The sequence below is a fragment of the Pterocles gutturalis genome, unplaced genomic scaffold (assembly GCF_000699245.1).
Source record: "Pterocles gutturalis isolate BGI_N339 unplaced genomic scaffold, ASM69924v1 scaffold27694, whole genome shotgun sequence".
In the NCBI taxonomy this organism is placed as follows: domain Eukaryota; kingdom Metazoa; phylum Chordata; class Aves; order Pterocliformes; family Pteroclidae; genus Pterocles; species Pterocles gutturalis.
The window spans coordinates 1,097-20,173 of record NW_010131539.1 but is presented as its reverse complement, the minus strand read 5'-3'; the positions used below and the strand labels follow the sequence as shown (position 1 = coordinate 20,173).

The window sequence follows — 19,077 nt, the reverse complement described above, 5'->3', positions numbered from 1 at the left end:
GAGGGAGGCCCTGGAAAAGGGGAAGAGGATGGGGGTGTGGGGAGAGCCTGCGGCAAGGGGCAGAAGCATTTTGCTGACACCGGCAAATTGAGAAGCAAGCTGGTAGGTCTAAGTGAAAACACAAACACACATGTACACGGAAACTCTTAACCACACTCATTTCCATTTCCCAGTTATTTAACATGGTCAGGCAATCTTAAAAGAAGCAGCTTTTCCACGCTTACCTCCCAGCAGACAAACTCATCCAGTTTGACAGGTCACTGTAACCCATTTGATTTCATACTCAAGATACAAAATCCGCTGAGAAAAAAAAAATCACATAAAAAACAAAGGCCTGCAAAATCTACAGTATCTTTGAAACATCAAGCAAATACCAACACAAAAGTAACTCGTGGGAAAAAGAAGCATTTCTTACTTCTCTGATTATCTGACTTAGACTGTGGAAGCAAGCAAATCCAAATATATAATGGATAAGATCTATTTTAAACTTCATTTGCCTGCAAGGCAAGATGGGCAATTCATCTTTTTGCACTGCTGCTCCCTTCCTCAGCCTCTACGTGGCAGCAGAACACAGCAATATTCCCTCAAGCATTGATTTTTAAGATCTCCACTCAGAGCAGGATGAAGGGAGGTACAAAGGAGCACAGGAGGGGAGGACGCGGCTTCACCTGCGTACCTGCCACGTCAAGCAGCACTGAAACTCACCGCAGCCCCATCCTGCCCCCTTCCCACTGGGCAAAGCAAATGAACTTTGTATCCCATGCAGTATCACAGAGCGGCTATCTGCATCACTCTCTACACATTAGTGAAGAGATTTGCCAGGCCAAGGTTAGGCTGCTAAGACTAGATGAAGCACACGCAAAGAAAAGCAGAGGCAATTATCTTGGCTACAGCTTGTACGCAAAGTAGCTACTCTTAAGTCATTATCCTGGCTCTCCAAAGGGAGGGTTTGGTCTCTCCCACGTCTGTGTACACAAAAAGTGCAGAGTTCATTGACTTCAATATCATACAGGAGGCTGGTGCTCTTATGCGTCCCATTTTACACAGAGCAACCTGAAATTTTCCCTGTGACCATCAGGTAAATGTGGAAAATCAAGCACACCCAAGAATACAGCCTTACACTGTTCACAAGGAGATCAGACACATGCCTCTTTGGATTTGCCACCTCAGTCAAATCCTGATTTCAGTCTATTTGCATTTTCTTGACACATACCAGCTCATCTATTCCACCACACAGGAAAACACTGAGCAGAGATTTACTGTCGTTTCTCTTTCAGCCAACAAGGACCAACGATCCATTTCAGGATCTAGTTCAAAATGCCACTGCTTTTCAAGCCTTGTTTATAGCACTTATCTCCCTGTCACTCCAAGTAGATGACACAGCTGTGCCTCTTTTCAGCAAGAACCTTCTTCTCCACAGGTTCCACCGTCTCTTGTCCTCTATGTCTTTAAGTTCCAAATTAAATTTCACCTCCCTTCCTCTTCTAATTTTAAGTATATAACAGGATTGCTTCGCTCCAAAGCTTTTTTGCAGACAAAGAAGCTACACAAGGAATGTAGGCAGCAGTGACAACAGGAAAATCAGTGCTGGATGAGTAGACATCACCACACCGGTGAAATTAGGCTTTATGTAAAAGCATTTCTCTGTCTTAAGTAAATCTGAGTCTGCCAACACAAGGACCTTAATTCTTTACTGGTTTACACCTGCTTGGATCTTGAGCACCCACTCAAAATGAATGTAAAAGAAAAAAATTCAAATTTGGCAGTTTCTCACGCTTGCTTTCTAAATGACTGCTCAAGATGCAAAACAGGGGAGAATGGAGCTCTTATCTAAAGTTTTAAATAGTTCACTTCCGACTTGTTTTGGTTAAGCAGATAAAAAAAGAGTGAGCATGGAGATATTCTGTATTTGCAAAATGCTGTTATTCAGTGGATACTCAGAAAACTATCAAATGTCCTTAAAACAGCTTTTCCAGTCCATAAAACATAATGATGTTTCAGTTTCCAGCTGTTGTGTTTGTGGTGCAAAAAGAAAAATAATCAAAATATTCCTGTGCCTTCCCCTATTTTCAAGAAACACCACATTTGGAAGTCTGGCTCATTCTCTATTTATTTCCTTGTGTAGCTTATGCCACACATCCAAGAACCAGTTTCAGAGCCCATTACTGAGTAATAGACACTTTTATTATTATTGTCTTCTACACCCTTGAAGGAGTCTCTGAAATACGAGACATCAGACACAGAGCAGAATAATGTCTCCAATGTGTTTTCTTTTCTGAAAGGACTTTAGATTCTGCATATGACTGAAATGCTCTGATTGGCTGCCAGTGATGTCACAACTGGGCTTGTAATACCCAGTAAATGCAGAAAGCTAATTGTGTTCCTTTTTAATGTGTAAATTCTGCTCCATAATAGCAATAAGACACAAGAGACAATGCACTTCAAGGGGATTACTGCCCTTTTGAGCGATTAAAGCTATTCAGCTTTCAGCTTTAGAAACAGTGGTGAGGAAGTAATTTCAGTTATACAGGAGCTCTAGGCCCATCTATTGAAACAGGCTGACTGCCTGGGGGAAGAAGAAGCCAGCTCCCCCCATGCACACCCCCAAATGGGGTCCAGCAAGGAAGCAGGCTGAAGGCGATCATTATACTGCTCTGAATTAGTATGAAATGAGAGACAGGGTTTTGAATTATACTCTTCTGTTGGTTTCTAAACCCTGCATGGGTGAGGCTTGAGTGTCCCTTTACAAAGCAAAAAAAGCAGGTGACACCTCACTCTTTTATTTCTGGCCCCCACTATGGTTCCCTCATACTGTTATAATCATGGTTCTAGTGAAGGATAGGTTAGTACACAAGGAACTATGCTACAATCCAGGAAATACAGGCCAGCCAGTCCAAGACTGACAAATGACCTTAGGTGAGTCACTAAATCCATCTTATGTCATATATTTCCTAGCAGTAAGAAGAGGATAACCCTCTTCTACCTTTGGGGCAACACTAACATCCCCCAGCATAATGGGGATCTGAGCCATTAGAATAAAGAGGTCTTATGCCTCCTGATATTTAAAAGAAATCATTTCTTAATTTAATGTCCTTCTGATAAAGATATCAGACTTGACATACACAGTCTAACTTCATGTCACAAGCTGGTCTCCTCCCAACCTGGCTGAAACCCCAGTTCAGTCCCACTGAACAGTAAGGCTGACTTATCCCACAGGAAGTAGCACTGTGACTAATAAGAAACACACTGAGGGCTTTCTACCCAGTTCCACCCCTCAGAAAAAAACCCTGTTTCTGTTATTTGTTTCCTCCTTGTTTGTTTTGTTTTTTTTTTTAATCAGTTTTTCTCACCTTCTTTGCACTTTCTTCTCTACGGTTATTTCACTGTGCTCATTGCCTGTCTCTATGACAAATTCAGACCTTGAGAGAAGCAAGTCAACCTCCTGTGGATTTAATCCCCTTATGTACGAACCTGGCTTGTATTGATGTGGCTGTTGCATCAGGTGGTCTTCCACACTATCCCTCTTCCTTTCTGCCATTTCTCTATACATTTCCAGAAGGCCACTGGCATAAGCACACCAGTACTATTCTTCATCTCCCTAAATAAATGTTCTTCTTTTTTTCATTTCTCCTTCATTCTCACATGCACATCCTCTACTCTCTTCACTTCTCTTCTCTTCTCTTGCTCCATCACACCCACAGAATTTCCATTTGACCAGTCTTATCCTCACCCCACCCATGCCTACAGAAGGCTTCTTTTGATTTTACACTTTGCAAGTTCCTATATTATATTTCTGTTCTGAAACCTGAGAAAATCAGTATCATCATGGTTTTTACATTGTCTACCTAGTGGCATTCGCCCTTCCACTTTTCTGGAATTCAGGGCAATTAGACCTCTTCCATCCTCTTCACAATTTAGTGCAGGTCCAGTAGCATCTCTATAGTCATTCTTCGCAGCAAAAGCATGGAATCTGTAATGCAAAATGAGTTTTCACCAGTACATAAACTACATAAATACTTTTCTAATTTTAACAAGATGTACATGACACATGCAAGATCACAGTGTTGTACAACTTCAGAATTATTTGCTTATCTATTCAAGATATCCAAACCTTCAACTACAACAACACTATGAATATTATCAAACCTTGTATATACATTTATGTACATTCTGAAGTCTTCTCATGAAGAACATCCTTTCATTTTGTTATCATTTACTTTGAGACACCTTCTTCTCCTGGAAATACATTTTTAATTAACGCTTTTAGCATGCTGAGCAAGCATGTCATTTGAGATGTCTGAGATGACACTAACACCTTTTTATCAGATTATCCTCCCTGTTGAAAGCCCAACAGGAACATTTATTTCATTATCGACATACAAATCAGGAAGTCAAGCAGACTTAATTTACCCTCACTGTCAAAACAGAAAAGCTCTCAGAGCAGGAAAAAGATATATTTCTAAAACAGAACTACACTAGAAACAGGCTCAAGCCATGAAAAGCCCATAAACTTGGCCATTCCTATGGGAAAGCTGACTTGAACTCATAGAGAGTTATTGGGTAAACACCCACCTGCGAGATATTAATTGACCCAATAAGTCTCTGCACCAAAGCTAGACTCATGCAAAAAGAAGACAGTGGAAACCATATCAAAGAAAACAATTCCTCTCAGCTCCTTGTCAGCCTCTTCCTCTATCATATAAGAAACACTCGCTTTCCTTTTATAAAAAAGGTAAAAATGCTGCCAAAATGAAATGAAGGATGGTGACTAGCAACACACCAGCTATCACAGAGATACCATGGTTCTAAATGACTGCAATCATTTTAGACACACATCAGACCAGAGCAAACATAATGCTTTCCCACAGTCTTGTTTTTTGGCAGACACTCCATCTCTTAAAAGCTACTTCTAAACACAGATGGCTATAAAAGAGCTAAGCAGCTGCCATCTTAGCAATTCCTCTGCTGTCATTTGGGAGATTTCTACTGCTGGAGGTCTTCCCACTCTTGCACAAACAACAATGAAACAGAAAGAGCTAGCAGCCATTTCACAGCTCTGTAACTGTACAGTGACTTCTGTTAAGCAAACACCTACTGACTCCTACTGCCCTCTTGTTGTCCGCATGAGTTTCTTATAGCGGGGTTTTGCATTTGTTCATTTGTTTTCCTTACTTTGATATCAGAAAAAAGATTAACATCTTATTACCCCTTTCTACTGAAGGCTGATTCTCACTATATGTCTGATTCCCAGGATAAAGTAGCCAGCAAGTCCTGTGGAATATATCAGTTTCCACCAACCATACCAAATATATGCCAGAGAGCATGGTACACAACTGCATTTCCACACAACCAGGCCTGATGGATAACACCACATTAATTTTCTGTTGTTCCAGGAATTGCCCATTTAGGACAGGCGTTACCTTTTCAGTGCACATCTCTATAGCACTTGATCCAACAAAACTCTAGATCCTTTGCTGTTGCCTGTGGATATTACCAAAGAACAAAACAATGCAATAAAAACTTGTTTCAGTTTTTGTTATGTTGTGACCCTTCCCCTGAACAATTTTTTCAGACTTCAGAAGAGGAGCAGATGACAGACAGTTTAGGACATAAAGCCAGTGAGCACATATGTGGAGAGACACCGGTCTGTTCGAGTACGTCCTGCATTTTAGTCATACCTCTCGTGGTGTTTTCCCAGTTTCCACAGATCACTTACTGAACTGCTTTGTCTCATTTTTCTCATAACTAAAACAGAGATTATGTTCAGATATCTTCAGATACCATTCCTACCTAGCAGCAAGGCACTTGACAAGTACTCAAATGATTACTATGCTTCTTCTTTGTCATACCTGCCAGAGGTCAAGTGGCTCAACTCTTTCAGAAAAATAACAGTTTCATCTTCCCTAGCATTGAAAGATACAGTGTTGACTGGACAGGGGCCATAAGAAACCTTCTCAATGAGTAGCTGCTTTGTCTCCACTGGAACATCACCCACAGCAAAGTAATAAACAGCTTCAACCTGTCATTAAACAGAAGAAAAAAAATTGGGAATTGGAAGACATTGTTTTACATAGATGCGTGGTACTTATTCAAGCACTCTCCTGTGCTGAGTACCGGTAGGAAGATTTGGTAGAACCGGTGCATTACTTGGGCTGTAAAATTTTCACGTTTGGTTCTCCCTCTCATTTATGCTAGTAATTCAAATGAAGTCCACACAAAATTTCATGAAGTGAGAAGAGAACCTGGCCCACAGCCTCTGGGTCTGATTCTGCCCAATGCAAGCCCCTTTCCACAGAACTTAAACCAAAGAGAGGTGTAAGGAAGGACAACTACGTTATTAGTCAGGACAAGGCTCTGTGCCACATTCCACTTTTATGAAGACAGATGCTATGCTGGTGCCTTGCCAGGGCTGAAAATCAGTAGGAACTTTTAGACTAGACATACTTTTACTGGCAGCATGTATTTTGAGGGCAGGAAAGATGCATCATTCTTTGAATGCTACTGCTGGTATTTACAGACAACTTGTATTTTTATACTTCCCAAGGCAGAGGTAGCTTGGCAGATTTACTATGACCACACACACTTATATTCTGAAAATGTTATTGCAAGAAGAGAGAGAAACTGAAGAAATGTCCTTTAGTTATTCCTTGAGCACTACATTATGAGGGATTTGATATCACCTGCACTAATCCACGCTAAAAATCCTCATGGTAAGTATGCTTCTGGAATTTTCACCATCATTAAAAACAAATGTAACACAAGCTATCCCATGATGATGTTCAAGACAATAAGTATAGCATATCAGCCGTATGGCATGGTACATACCAACTGATAAATATATGATAAATAGCTGTTTAACTGAAAAACTACACTCAAGTATGACTAGGAATCAGGGGACATGCACAACAAAAGAGAAGATGATGATTTGAGTCTGGGATGGCATTAAGGCAATGTTTCTGCACTTCTGTAGTAAATTCAGTATCATCTGTATGCCTGTTCATGCATTTCCACTACTGCCTTTGATACCCATTTATATGTCAGCCCCCTGAGCCAACATATGAGCCTGGCATATGAACATCTTTTGTCCAGCTTGTACTTGAAGCTTCCAGGCTGTAGGATCCCTGTACTGCCCCACATCATAAGCATGTTGACACAACCTGACATGGACTTCTGGATTTCCAGCTTCCTCCCGCCTCTACCTTTGCCACAAATACTTGGGCTAATCCTCAGCACTGGAAGACATCTCTCCCAAGCAGCAACCCAATCTCAGGCTAGACCAGGCAAATTAATGAAGCAGCACCTTGTCACCTCGGGCTTCCCTTGGATCTTCTAGCAGGGGTGAGACACTGCATGTGGGAGGCAGGTTCCATAGTTACAGACCACACTTGCTTGGGAGCAAGCAGGTCTGTGGTCAGCCAGGTGTCCTGACACCACTGTTAAAGCTAGACGAATACTAAGGTCAAAGAGAAGAATGAAGGTGTTTCATTAAAGTGCAAGATTAACAAAATACTTATTAGCTTTAGAAAAAGATGCATAGAAACAAAATTAAAGAACTCTTGCACCTATTCGTGCTCTAGTTCAGTTTTGCAAGGTTCCTTCTCTGTTTCATCTAGCTAAAAAGTTATCTGAGCATGCACGTAGCTCTCCCAGCTGAGACACAGTCCTTGGATAACACCTTGTTCTGATTCCTTTTGCTGAAGAAGGTCCTGGTCGGGGGGAACGCATGCATATTGCACAACCACTTTTCCCTGTGTTCCTTCGGATTCACGTCTTTTCCCCCTCGCTCCTAAGACTGCCAATAATTCATAAACTTGACATTAAATAAGGATATCAATTTTCACACTTCCTCCAAAGGATTTACTGCCTGTCTCTGCAACTTTTAAAATGCTGACATTTCTTGGGTGTAGCTGATGCAGAACCAAATCCTCACAGGAAAATAAACAAAATTGTTAACCACAGACAAGTCACTCTACTTAACTACAAACCCATCAATACCACACCACAAAGGAAATGTTCCTTACAGATTAGTGGAGAAAGCTTAAAACCTTTCCATTTAGTCCTTCATATTTTGAAAATTATAATTTATGCAGCCATTAAACAAGCGAACAAACTTCATACAAGAACAGGAAAGAGAATGTGAACAGTTCCTCACAGTCTTTGCCTTGGTGGGGAGGTGTGTTTTGGATGGGTGACCCCTGCTTTGTGGAGTGGCAGCTGTACAGAACCGCAAGTTAAATGCTGTGGATGCATCTGTGGCAGGTAGAACTCAAAGGATTGCAGCCTTACAGCAGAGTGATCTTGAGCTTGGGACTGACAGGCCATGAGGAAAGGAAATCTAGGGAGTCACAACACATGGGAAGAAAAGCTCAAATAAAGGAATGACAGGAAGAGACAAGTCTAGGGGAAAAAAAAAGAGCTATTGTTTTGGAGCAACTTATGTTGACAAAGCCAGTTCTGAGAAGTTAGTCATATACAACTGTTCAGTGAGTATGCAGCTTTTACCTAAGACTGAAAGGGGTCTCCCTGAGCCTGCCGTACAGTGAAGCTTGCACTCAAGCGAACTGTCAATTATGAATGATAATGGCAGTCTTTAGGAGTAATTGAAGATTGTTTTATGTTGAGCACCTGCCACAACATAACGCACTCCCCCAGATTACCCATTAGCCCATCAATGTCCGGAAAAAAATAGATGTCTCACTGTTGGATGGATTTTAATTTCTGTTTATTCATATGCAGACCCAGCAGGTCCAACAAACCTTTTTTTCATCCAGTCAATACTGAAATCTAAATATAATATTTTTCATTTCCCATTAGGAAATCAGTGATATGCTGCAAATTGGAAATGTTAATAACATCTATGAAGGAGGCATTTGACAAAGCGGTCATAAAAAATCTCATAATTACACAATTTGTCCCTCACCCAGTTCACTTTTAATATCAGTTTCCAAACATCAAGGTTCACCTGGATAAGAATCCACCAGTACAGGGAACCAGAAGGAAACTCCAGCCAAATTTAACTTCTCTTTCAAACAAAGTCTCAGAGTAAGATTTACAAAGGAGTTAGGGTTGGATCTGTGCACAGGGACGGATCTTAATGGCAGTGAAAACCAATGATTCTAGCCCACATACAGCAGGCCGAATTTTCCATTAAATTTGGGTGCTAGGGAACTGAAAGAATGTACATTGTAAGCAAATTTGATAAAATATTTGTTTAACAACACAAGTTTTAAGTGACCAGCTCAAATTATGACATATATGTTTTATGTCTTGTGACTCTGCTATAATGAATAAAGTAATATGGTACTTTTAGAAACAGAGAGAATTTAATTGCAGCAAGGCCCGTGCATGCTTTGTCTTTTTGTTCTGGAAGAAACTCTAACTATAACCTAGCTCATGAAAAAGGATTTGCATACCCCTATGTGAGTTAATGCTTAAATAAATCTCTGTAGTTACTATTTTGGGTTTTAAATATAATTTTTCATGAGCTCTTTGGATACATAATGAAATAAAAATGGTTTCCGTGTCTTCAATAATGTTGATACTAGCAATTTTCTCAGAAACTCAAAGCCCTGAAAAACATATCTAGCAAAGAAAGTGAAAGGGAAGATGTTTTTTCTTTCCCTTGTTGACTGAATATGTTATTTATTCTGTGTACTCTAGAAAAGAAAATAAACAAGTTTCTGCATTCAAAATACAGTGCATTTACATAAACAGGCCATCAGTAAACAGAGTATGCAGCTACAGTCAGGAAAAAAACTTTCCAAATGCCATAATTAATATTTATCTTTGCAATATTCATCAGGGCAAGTCACAGTCGCCAGTCTGGCACTGAACATTCTTGGATTTACTTGATGCTTCTGAAAAAGATGTATGAGCTTACCGCCTCATCACTCATGGCTTCCAGCAGGGCTTCAGCAGAGCTACTATGGCTGGCAGCTGTCATATGGTGCAGCTTCCAGAGCCACAAAACAGCAGACTTTACAGTATGCTTAGACACAGGAGTAGATTTCTGCTGCCACTTCATAAGATCCTGAGCAGCCCTGAAAATGACATTGACAATAAATCAGAAGTCGTGAGAATAATGCTGGCAGAGCAAAAGAGTGGAGCTCTGCTATTGATAGTATTCTTCTATATTCTTAAGTAATAATTACAATAAACCACAGATACTACATCTAGACTCGCAATAAAAGAAGTAGAGCAAAAATTAAAACCTTAGAAAAATACTGTAGTTTTTATAAGGGTTTTTTTGAGACAACCGTTTCCAAAGTAGGGTCAAAAGAGCTAAAGTACTTTAAAAACAGTTCCTAATTCATATGTTCCCTTAGCATATAAACAAAATCAGGTTTTTAAAATATGTGTATGAAAAAAAAAATCTGTCTTCCACAGGTCTCCTTCCACAACGTGCTGCATGACCTTTGTGTCAGACCATTTTAGCTGACATGCCTTTTTGTAGTAGGGCTGATCTTTATCTGCCCATCAGAGTAAAATTTGTGATGCTATGCTTTTTGACATTTTAATTGATCAAAGGCCTTAGCCTTAATGGCATTAGAGAAGTACACAGTATATGACTATGCATGCCTGTGTATTTACACATAAAAAGACAGAAAGCAAGCAAAAAAATAACTGGTTTCAATATTGTGACACTCCATCTATCACCCTTGTGAAGAGTTTCCTGCAAATCTAAGGCAAGTGTGTTTTCTGAGATTCTTTTAAAGTTGTAATTTATATGCTACATTGTCCTTTGTCTCCCTCCTGCACAAACAAACAAATCGATGAACACAACTATTGTGCCTCCATTTTGACTAGGCTTTGCAAATCATTTTTAAAGAAAATGTTTATGTGATTCTCAAAAGCTATGGGAGTTATCTTCTATTTTTCAAATCTCAGGTGTATCATGAGGTAGAAAATTAAGATAGGATACTGGAATCAAATCTATAAGACAAAGCTTGGGTAAAACAATTTTAAGAATCACAATGTAGTTGCAAGTTATTATTGTGAAAACAATTTAAAAAATATATGACCTAATTTGTGCAGCATTTTTTCTTAGTCACAAAATTCCATTAATACATTCAAATACAAGCTTACATGTTCAAACCCTTATGCATATAGGAGAGTTTGTGCAGGATACATAAATTTGAATAGCTGCTTCTATTCTTCTATTTGTAACTAAACCCAAATTCATTTACTCATGTTAGAGAACAAGCACTTGCCATTTGTTATGGAAATTTAGTATTGTTTCCTAGTTCTGCTACTGATTTCTGTGACCATGGAAATCTATAGAAATACTAATGACTATGCCTGTGCCTATGACACTTGGGGGAGTGTACTTTAGCTGCAAGGAAGAAACCTGTAATGCCTAAAGACAGGAGAAAGCCTAGGCAGTCAGATAGGACCTCACTGTTTCAGTCTGTAATACTTAGATGCCTGAAGAGCACTACTGCTATTGCAAAGTCCCCCTTATCTTTCTGTTTTTCTGTGCTACATTTGTAGAAGGCATACATCAGCATTTGGGTTCTGTTAGTCTTTATCTGTTCTTCAGGGTAACAATGGTCTTCTGTTAAATGCAAATAGCAAGCTCGGCAAGACTGCGGGTGAAACTTGGTGGAAAATCTATAGATACTACCATGACACAAATCAGTGCAATTTCCACTACAGAAAGCGTATTATCCAAACACATGTCTGTAGGAGACTCCTTTTTATTCTCCAGCAATGAGCGGACATGGACATTCTATTTTAGCCTGGATAAGAGATGGCTTCAGGGAGACCTTATCGTGGCCTTTCAATACTTAAAGGGGGCTTATAAGAAAGATGGGGACAGACTTTTTAGTAGGGCATGTAGCAATAGGGCAAGGGGTAATGGTTTTAAACTAAAAGAAGGTAGAGTCAGACTACATATAAGGAAGAAATTTTTTATGATGAGGGTGGTGAAACACTGGAACAGGTTGCTCAAAGAAGTTGCAGATACCTCATCCCTGTAAACATTCAAGGTCAGGCTGGATGGGGGTCTGAGCAACCTGATCTAGTTGAAGATCTCCCTGCTCATTGCAGGGGGGTTGGACTACATGTCCTTTAAAGGTCCCTTCCAACCCAAACCATTCTACTATTCTATGATTCTTTCTGCTTACCGAATTAGGTTGAATTTGGCAATTTGGGTCACCTGTTCCACAAGTACCATAGAAAGTGCATCCCGACATACATCAAATTCATATGGAGCAGCAGTGCCAAAATCCAAAACAATGACAATGCACCGTTCTTGAATCACTCCAAATATCTGCCGGCTCTCACTGGTTAACCATTCCATTCGCTGCTTATATAGCTCAATAGCTCCCATTAGACAATCCACAAAATGAAGAATCAGTTCTTTTTTGGCTGTCAGCTTTATTTAAATAAGGGAGAGAAAGAAATTGAATATCAAAACAAATAATACAATTGCAGTCCCAAGCTTAGCACAGCTGCAATAGCTGGTTTGCAAGTGCCAGATATGTCAGCCAAGGTAGCAGTGAAAACAACCCTTTTTTCTTCCACTGTTTCAAGAGCAAATACTTGACAAATGCATCTAAGCTATAATAGAAGCGACACTGCATTTTGTCCTAATTGCTTTTCATAATCTTTTTATATGAGCAAGGGACAGTGCCAGTGGACTGTCTGACTTGTCTGTCTCAAGACTGAAGCAATTAGAATGAGCTGAACACAGGCTAGGATGTAGAAAGGGCTGCAGAGCAGATGGGTGAACAAACAAGGACACAGAAACTTTGTACCTTCTTAGACTAGAATTTTGGCTCTTAAAATTTTGTACAGCGATACAAGGGAGCGTATGGTTCCATTCTGGGGCACTTCAATCTCCACCGCGTCTTTAGCATTTGAAAGGAAAAAAATGTAAAATGCTTCCTGTTTGTACTATTATTTCACTAACAATGCCCAGCATTACAGCTTAACTCTTTGTGTGTACGTGCTTAGGCAAATTTAGTTCAGGCAACTGCAATCAACAACTAAAGCTTCCCATACCATATCAGAAAAAATAAGAAAAACCTAGATTCAGTATTAAAATTAAAAACGTCAGACAATCCCTATGAGTATATGTATACATATTCACCATGCAAAATAATTTGTGGGTTTAAAAACTCACCATAGGTTCCAGTAAAGACATTCCCCCAATATCTCTGGCCCATGTAAGCTAATTTACCGGCTACCTTCTACCTCCAACTACCTTTGCGGGACTAAGTACAAAACCTTGGAGATATGAATGTTTTTAAACAAGAACATTTCTCAGGAAGAAGATATTTGGTGTGTCAGTCTCCATACTTTTTCCTCTCATTTGTGTTTTTCTCTGTTCTTTAATGTCAGCTAGGGCCCTGTAATGTGCCTCCCAGATACAGTCTCAGGCTGTCTGCCAAAGGAATGTAGGCCTGGGAAGGAACACTCAGAAAATCCAGTTTCCTCCTATGACAGCCAGACTCATACAAAGAAGCTTACTGCACTACACTGATCAAACTCCATCTTAATATAAAGCAGTTTTCTTGCACCACCCCTTCACTTGCAGTTGCCCAGTCCAGACTCCTATTTCTCTGAGGGCTGGAAAACTTCTGACTGTCCAGCCTAAATTTATTCATGGCAGTTCATGCCCATTTATTCTTGGACTAGCATGCCTTTAAGCATAGAAAACTATAGCTTTTCCCTTTCCCTGTAATTTGCCTTTCTGTAGGCATTCAAGGGCAATAATGCTACCCTTTGTCAGTCTTCTTCTGTCTTACTTATGTACCTCAACATCAACTAAGCCCTCATTGCAGTTCATCCTACCAGCTCTTCCCAGTACCTGTTCTGGTTTGAATTGCTTCTTCTCAACCTGTGGTAACTGTACACAATATTGTACACAATATCCTAAATGAGATCTAGACAGATCTTGTATAGTGGCATTGCTACCTTAATGCTACCAGAAATGTCTTTCCTATTGCTCCCAACATGTCCTAAGATCAAAAGACATTATCTATACATATCATATGGAATTAACGGGAAAAAATGAGGGGAAAAGGCTCCCTGAAATGTTTCTTCTCCCATTTTCAAGCTTTGTGCCTCAGAAGTGACTCTAGTTATCAGAAAAAAATGACAAGCCATTTGCTTTTGTAAAATCCTTTATGAATTAACTCTCTCCCCTCCTTGCTCACATGCGTATCTTTTCAATCAGAATCCATCCTCTTAACAATGGGGCCGCCAGCAGCTGTTGCTAAGACATTCCTTAGAACATGAGCCTGGGCAGAGATCCAGCTAGCTGTCTCTATAGAGCAGGCCGAGCCTTTTGTGACCTGCTGGCACTAAGCAAAGCAGCACTTTGCATCAGCAATGTCAGCACATTATGTCTTCTTATTTCAGCATCCCCATTTGTTTTGTTGACTACAATTTTATTTTTTTTTAACTCGGCTGAGTATCTTCTTTTTTAAGTGTTCCCTCTTTCAAGATAGGGTAAATGTTGCTTAGAAACTGCACTCTTGTCTGGAAAGATTTACTGCAATGCTGCACCAAGGCAAGAGCATAAGACTTTGCAAGGAAAAAAAGAAAAAATATATCTAGCTTCTCTACTGCTGATTGTCGCCACTAACAGTTTGACAAAACAGGAAAAAAAAATTATCAAGCAAAGTTCTCACACAAACAATATAAGTATTTCATGCCATAGAGAGACATTGTAGTCACATAATTTTGCTACAGTGACAATAACTTCTAAGTGCACAGAGAAGTTACCACAAGTCAGTCACACTTACATTATACACGCTGCCATCTTGTGCTCTCTCGTATTGACGAAACAGACCATCTGCATACCGAGAAGCCACAAGTTTCCCCAAGGTGGTCACATAATCTACAGTAAAGTTTACAAAAAATCGAGTTGCTAATCATAAGGACTACTTCAAGCAGATATTTTTCAGGTTGACAGGCATACCACCCATGTGTGAGGCATACGCATCTCTACTGAACTCCTGACGTTAAGAAACTTGAGAGAAAGTCTGATTACGTTTTTGTTCTACATTTTTATGTTAGGGACAAGAGGGCACCAACAAGTCTTGATTGCCCTGATCAGCTCCACCTGGGGTTTCCACTCACAGGGCGCTCAGGCCTGGGCACTCAGTCTTTGCTTTAGCTGTGCTGTAGGTGTACTTGTCTCAAGTTCTGCTAGAGGACCTCTCTCCTGGATAGACCTCTCAGCCCTGTATGACAGCTTTGTCTGGAGTTCTCTCTCCTGGATGTGGCTCTTGGACCTATGTTGTGGCCTGGTCTCCAGTCTTGTCTCTGTCTCCATCTCCCACTGCTCCTGGCTGCACTCCCTGGCTGGACCCTTATGGTTCACGACCTCACCCTGTCTGGGGCTGTTTGCGGACACTGTTATCAGCACCTTGCTCTGCCTGCACTGCTTAGAGGCTGTGGGACTGCATCCTGGTCAGTGAAGGCAGTGCCTGGGCTGCAGTCCCCTTTGGCTCATTTTCCCCCCATGGAGCAGCCCTGCTCTTGCTGCTCCCTGCCAGTTTACTCAGAAGTCAAGAGAAAAATTCACATTTAATTATTTGTAGGCCAAAAAGCTACATAGGACTTTAATAAATGAAAGGTTTAGGCAATTAAACCTCTGTATTATCCATTTACCTCACAACAGGACCTGCAAATATTTGTCCATCAAACAAAATACAAAATCTAGTACAGATAATGCTGTTCTCTTACACAACTAAATGGGTGCAGAAGTGGGGGCAACTAAGGAAAAGGTTGCACTCTGCTCTTTCAGTAGCTAGAAACCTTCTACAGGACCTCCACTGATAGGAAAACACTAGGGGCGGGAATATTTAACGTCACAAAGCAGATATTCTGTACAGAATGCCACCCTGCTAAACTAGTACATTCTGCTCCTAAAATTACACTGTAACAACATTAACCCTGCTTCACAGCTTGTTCCTCATCTACAGCACACAGGATTTCAGGATCTGCACTGTTGATCTTTGAATGCCCCATGGACACAAGACAGACAAAATATTAAATTACGCATCCTAGAACAATTGCAAGACATTACAATTCCTACTTCTCAGGCAGCAAGCTCTTCAAAGAAAATAATACCTCACCATGCTCTGCAAAGCACTATTACGGCAGTGATTAATAATTATTATCAAACTCTTCCTCTCCAGCTGCCAGATAAAGGCAAAGGAACATTTTTTCTATAGCCTGGCTTTGCACAGAAAGCAGCCTGAATTCTAATCAAATTTAACTGCTTCCTTAAAGCTGGATCCCTGGAAATAATATACTATTCCCAAACAGGCTGTCTAGCCCTGATGATCAACTAGTACATCGCAGATAATGGCACAGCACACATTATATTTGCCATCTAAAAATGGCCAGAGATCTTATGGTATGTTATTTTCAGGAAAAGGACTAACATCCTCAGCAGCAGGAGTTACTTCCCAGCTATAACTAAATTGGTCAGGATTTGAACTGGTGCCTAGGGTAAAGCAACAGTACAGATGAATAAGGAAAGCCCTTCTTAGATCCTAAGTCCTTCTCAGATCAAAAGGAGATGGAGTTCCTCAGTTCTCTGAACTGGCAATGTCAGCAATGGTGGGTATAGCTTCCTTTTCTGCCATTATCGTAAGATAAGAGACAATGTGAAAATCTCCTCTGTGTACACTGGAGTGCAAAATCAGTGTGACCCCACAGACTATTTGAAGTTGGGGTTTTTTTAATTATTCTCTTATTGGTTTGTCTTATACCTTTCCTGTGCTGGAATCCAATCTGTGACAAAATCTGGGATAGGGACAATTTGTTTCTTTTGAGCCCATGAAGTTGAAGCCATTTAGCAGATGAAATGAGGGGTTGTACATCCATGTCCCATGGACTGACTGCCAGTTTCCTCTCCTTCTCTTTTGATTTCTTCTTGTGGGCCTCATGGGAGTCTTCAGGATCTTGTCTGTGCTTTGAATCAGGCATCTGTTGCAAAGAGAAATGAGGGAAACACAACATTGATACCTTAACCAAAAGACTTGAATTGTCTCCTCCCTTCCCAGTATTCCATGTACACATATAGCTCACCTCTTCTTTTCTTTTGTTATACTGAACAATGTTCTTAATCTGGAAAGCTGCTCTCAGCCCTACACATCTACTTGCTGTTATGTCTTTTATTCATCCATATACAGTTACCTCCACCTTATTAAAGAAAATGTCTCTTGTATGCTGAAATCCAAGCCCTGAAATCTAAGTCCAGTTTGACAAATGGCAATTCTTCCAGCTTCTAAGACATCCCTCCTAAATCTTGGGAATCAGAACTCATAATACGCATTCAAAGATTGTCAGATCATCACTACATACACATTAGAAGCATTATGTAGTAAACAAGGGTTTCCTAACAATTACATGTTGAACTCCTACCACAAGCAATAGCAGTGCCAGCAGCAGATCCTGACTTTATTGCAAGGCTGGTGAAACTCCCTTTCCTCACATTACCTACCTCAAGCGTAAATGATGGTTCTGGCAGTATCTGCTCCAGGCTGTGATGGATCATGTGCATGCACAGGAAACCATGGACATGAAGGTCCAGTTTAATTTTAAGTTCTACAGAACAATAAATATATCTCAGCACTGATGCACAGTTGGCTGGGCTAGCTCCACTTGAAATTGGCAGCAGAGACAGCCCAGAGCCTAGAGTGTTTGAAGCAGAAATGGAAGTGATGACAACAGTAATGCCTCTTTCAGCACAGAGGTTCTAGGAGGACTTTGGTATTTCCTATTCATTCCCAAAATACTCTGCATGAGCTAAGATGGCTCTATTTGATTAAATACTCCTGCTGTATCTAAGTTTATCTTCTGTGGACTTTTGATATTTCTGTCCATTTTCCCCAGCAGCAACATTATCTGAAGTATCCCAGTCCTCCATTGCCCATACACCATAAGCTGGCTGTAAATGTACCACAAGGATCAAACTGGTCCAAAATACAAAGAAAGGTACTTCTATCTTTAATGACTAAAAAAACCCCTTCAGTCTAGTATGGAATATGATCAGAACTCTGCTAAGATCAAATGTTACAACAACTGACCTGGTTACAAAGGTTCGTTAGACAGATAGACTGTTACTGTGTTGTTAATACATAAAGGAAATAAGACTGTATCTTCAGAAATAATTTCTCAGTGACAGTAGATTCTATATGGTGCAGACTGGCACCATCTCTTTCACAGCCATCAGTCCTACAAGCAGGCCACTGGGCTGGCATGCCTGTAGAGCTTGGCATTTTACCAACCTTCCTCCTGCACTCAATGCAGAAGCAGCAGTGGCAGATGTTAACTCTAGAGAGACACAGATGAAGGTTCGCAGCTGGTTGAGCTTTGTATATATAGTCAGGCACTGTTTATATTCACTTGAACAGTCATTCCCAGTTTCCTCCTCTGAAAATGCAGAAAGGCCAGCACAGCACCCAACACACAGCACAGGTGAGAGAGGCACAGCTTCAGAATGACTTGAACACAGCTAGCAGCATGCACACCACAATGCTGCAAATTAAACTGGAAGCTATTTAGGAAAACAGGGAATCTATGCAAAAATAGCCCTAAAACACTCACAGTCACTCCAGGCAAGTCTCTTACATGGATTGCCAGTCATGGTAGATCTCTTGATTGTCAGCTCCTCTTTGCTTTCCCTTAAAAACCTGAGGAATTATTATGTTTTAAAAAAAAATAAAGTATTGCCACGCACAGGTCAATATGAACTGGAGACCAGCTCCACATGCTCAGCCAATAATAAACCGCAGAAGGTTAAGATTAAGATTTTCCTCAAGGAAAATAATATTATAAATTAAAAAGGACAGCTATTCCCCATGTCCAGAAAGGCTGAGGTCAGACTTGACAGGGAGCCCCATACTCAGAAACGAGAAAGTGGGAAATTGGTAATATGGTTTCCCTTTCTTCCCTCTAAATTAACATAAAAAAAAAGCCAGTGTGGAATTTTCCACACCAATATGCTAGAAAAAATTAGTGTGGTGTTTTGGCCTGCTGTCAGTCAGCTGTATTATATTCTATTATTGCTTTGCATTATACCTTACCTTTGCTATAATCCAATTTATGACT

General features: G+C 40.3%; 1 protein-coding gene across 1 annotated transcript in view; it reads right to left on the bottom strand.

Annotated features, from left to right (window-relative positions):
• VWA3B (von Willebrand factor A domain containing 3B) overlaps positions 1-18,613 on the bottom strand; it is a gene marked incomplete at its 3' end in the record, with an annotated part of 60,612 nt that extends 41,999 nt beyond the window's left edge. The window contains exons 1-8 of the mRNA XM_010080657.1: positions 18,574-18,613; positions 17,118-17,119; positions 16,734-16,950; positions 14,754-14,848; positions 12,126-12,376; positions 9,881-10,040; positions 5,850-6,019; positions 3,846-3,970 (exon numbers count right to left, since the gene is read on the bottom strand). Of these exons, the coding sequence (XP_010078959.1) occupies positions 3,846-3,970; positions 5,850-6,019; positions 9,881-10,040; positions 12,126-12,376; positions 14,754-14,848; positions 16,734-16,950; positions 17,118-17,119; positions 18,574-18,613 (1,060 nt within the window). The remainder of the gene's footprint in view (positions 1-3,845; positions 3,971-5,849; positions 6,020-9,880; positions 10,041-12,125; positions 12,377-14,753; positions 14,849-16,733; positions 16,951-17,117; positions 17,120-18,573) is intronic.
• Positions 18,614-19,077: the final 464 nt, after the last annotated feature.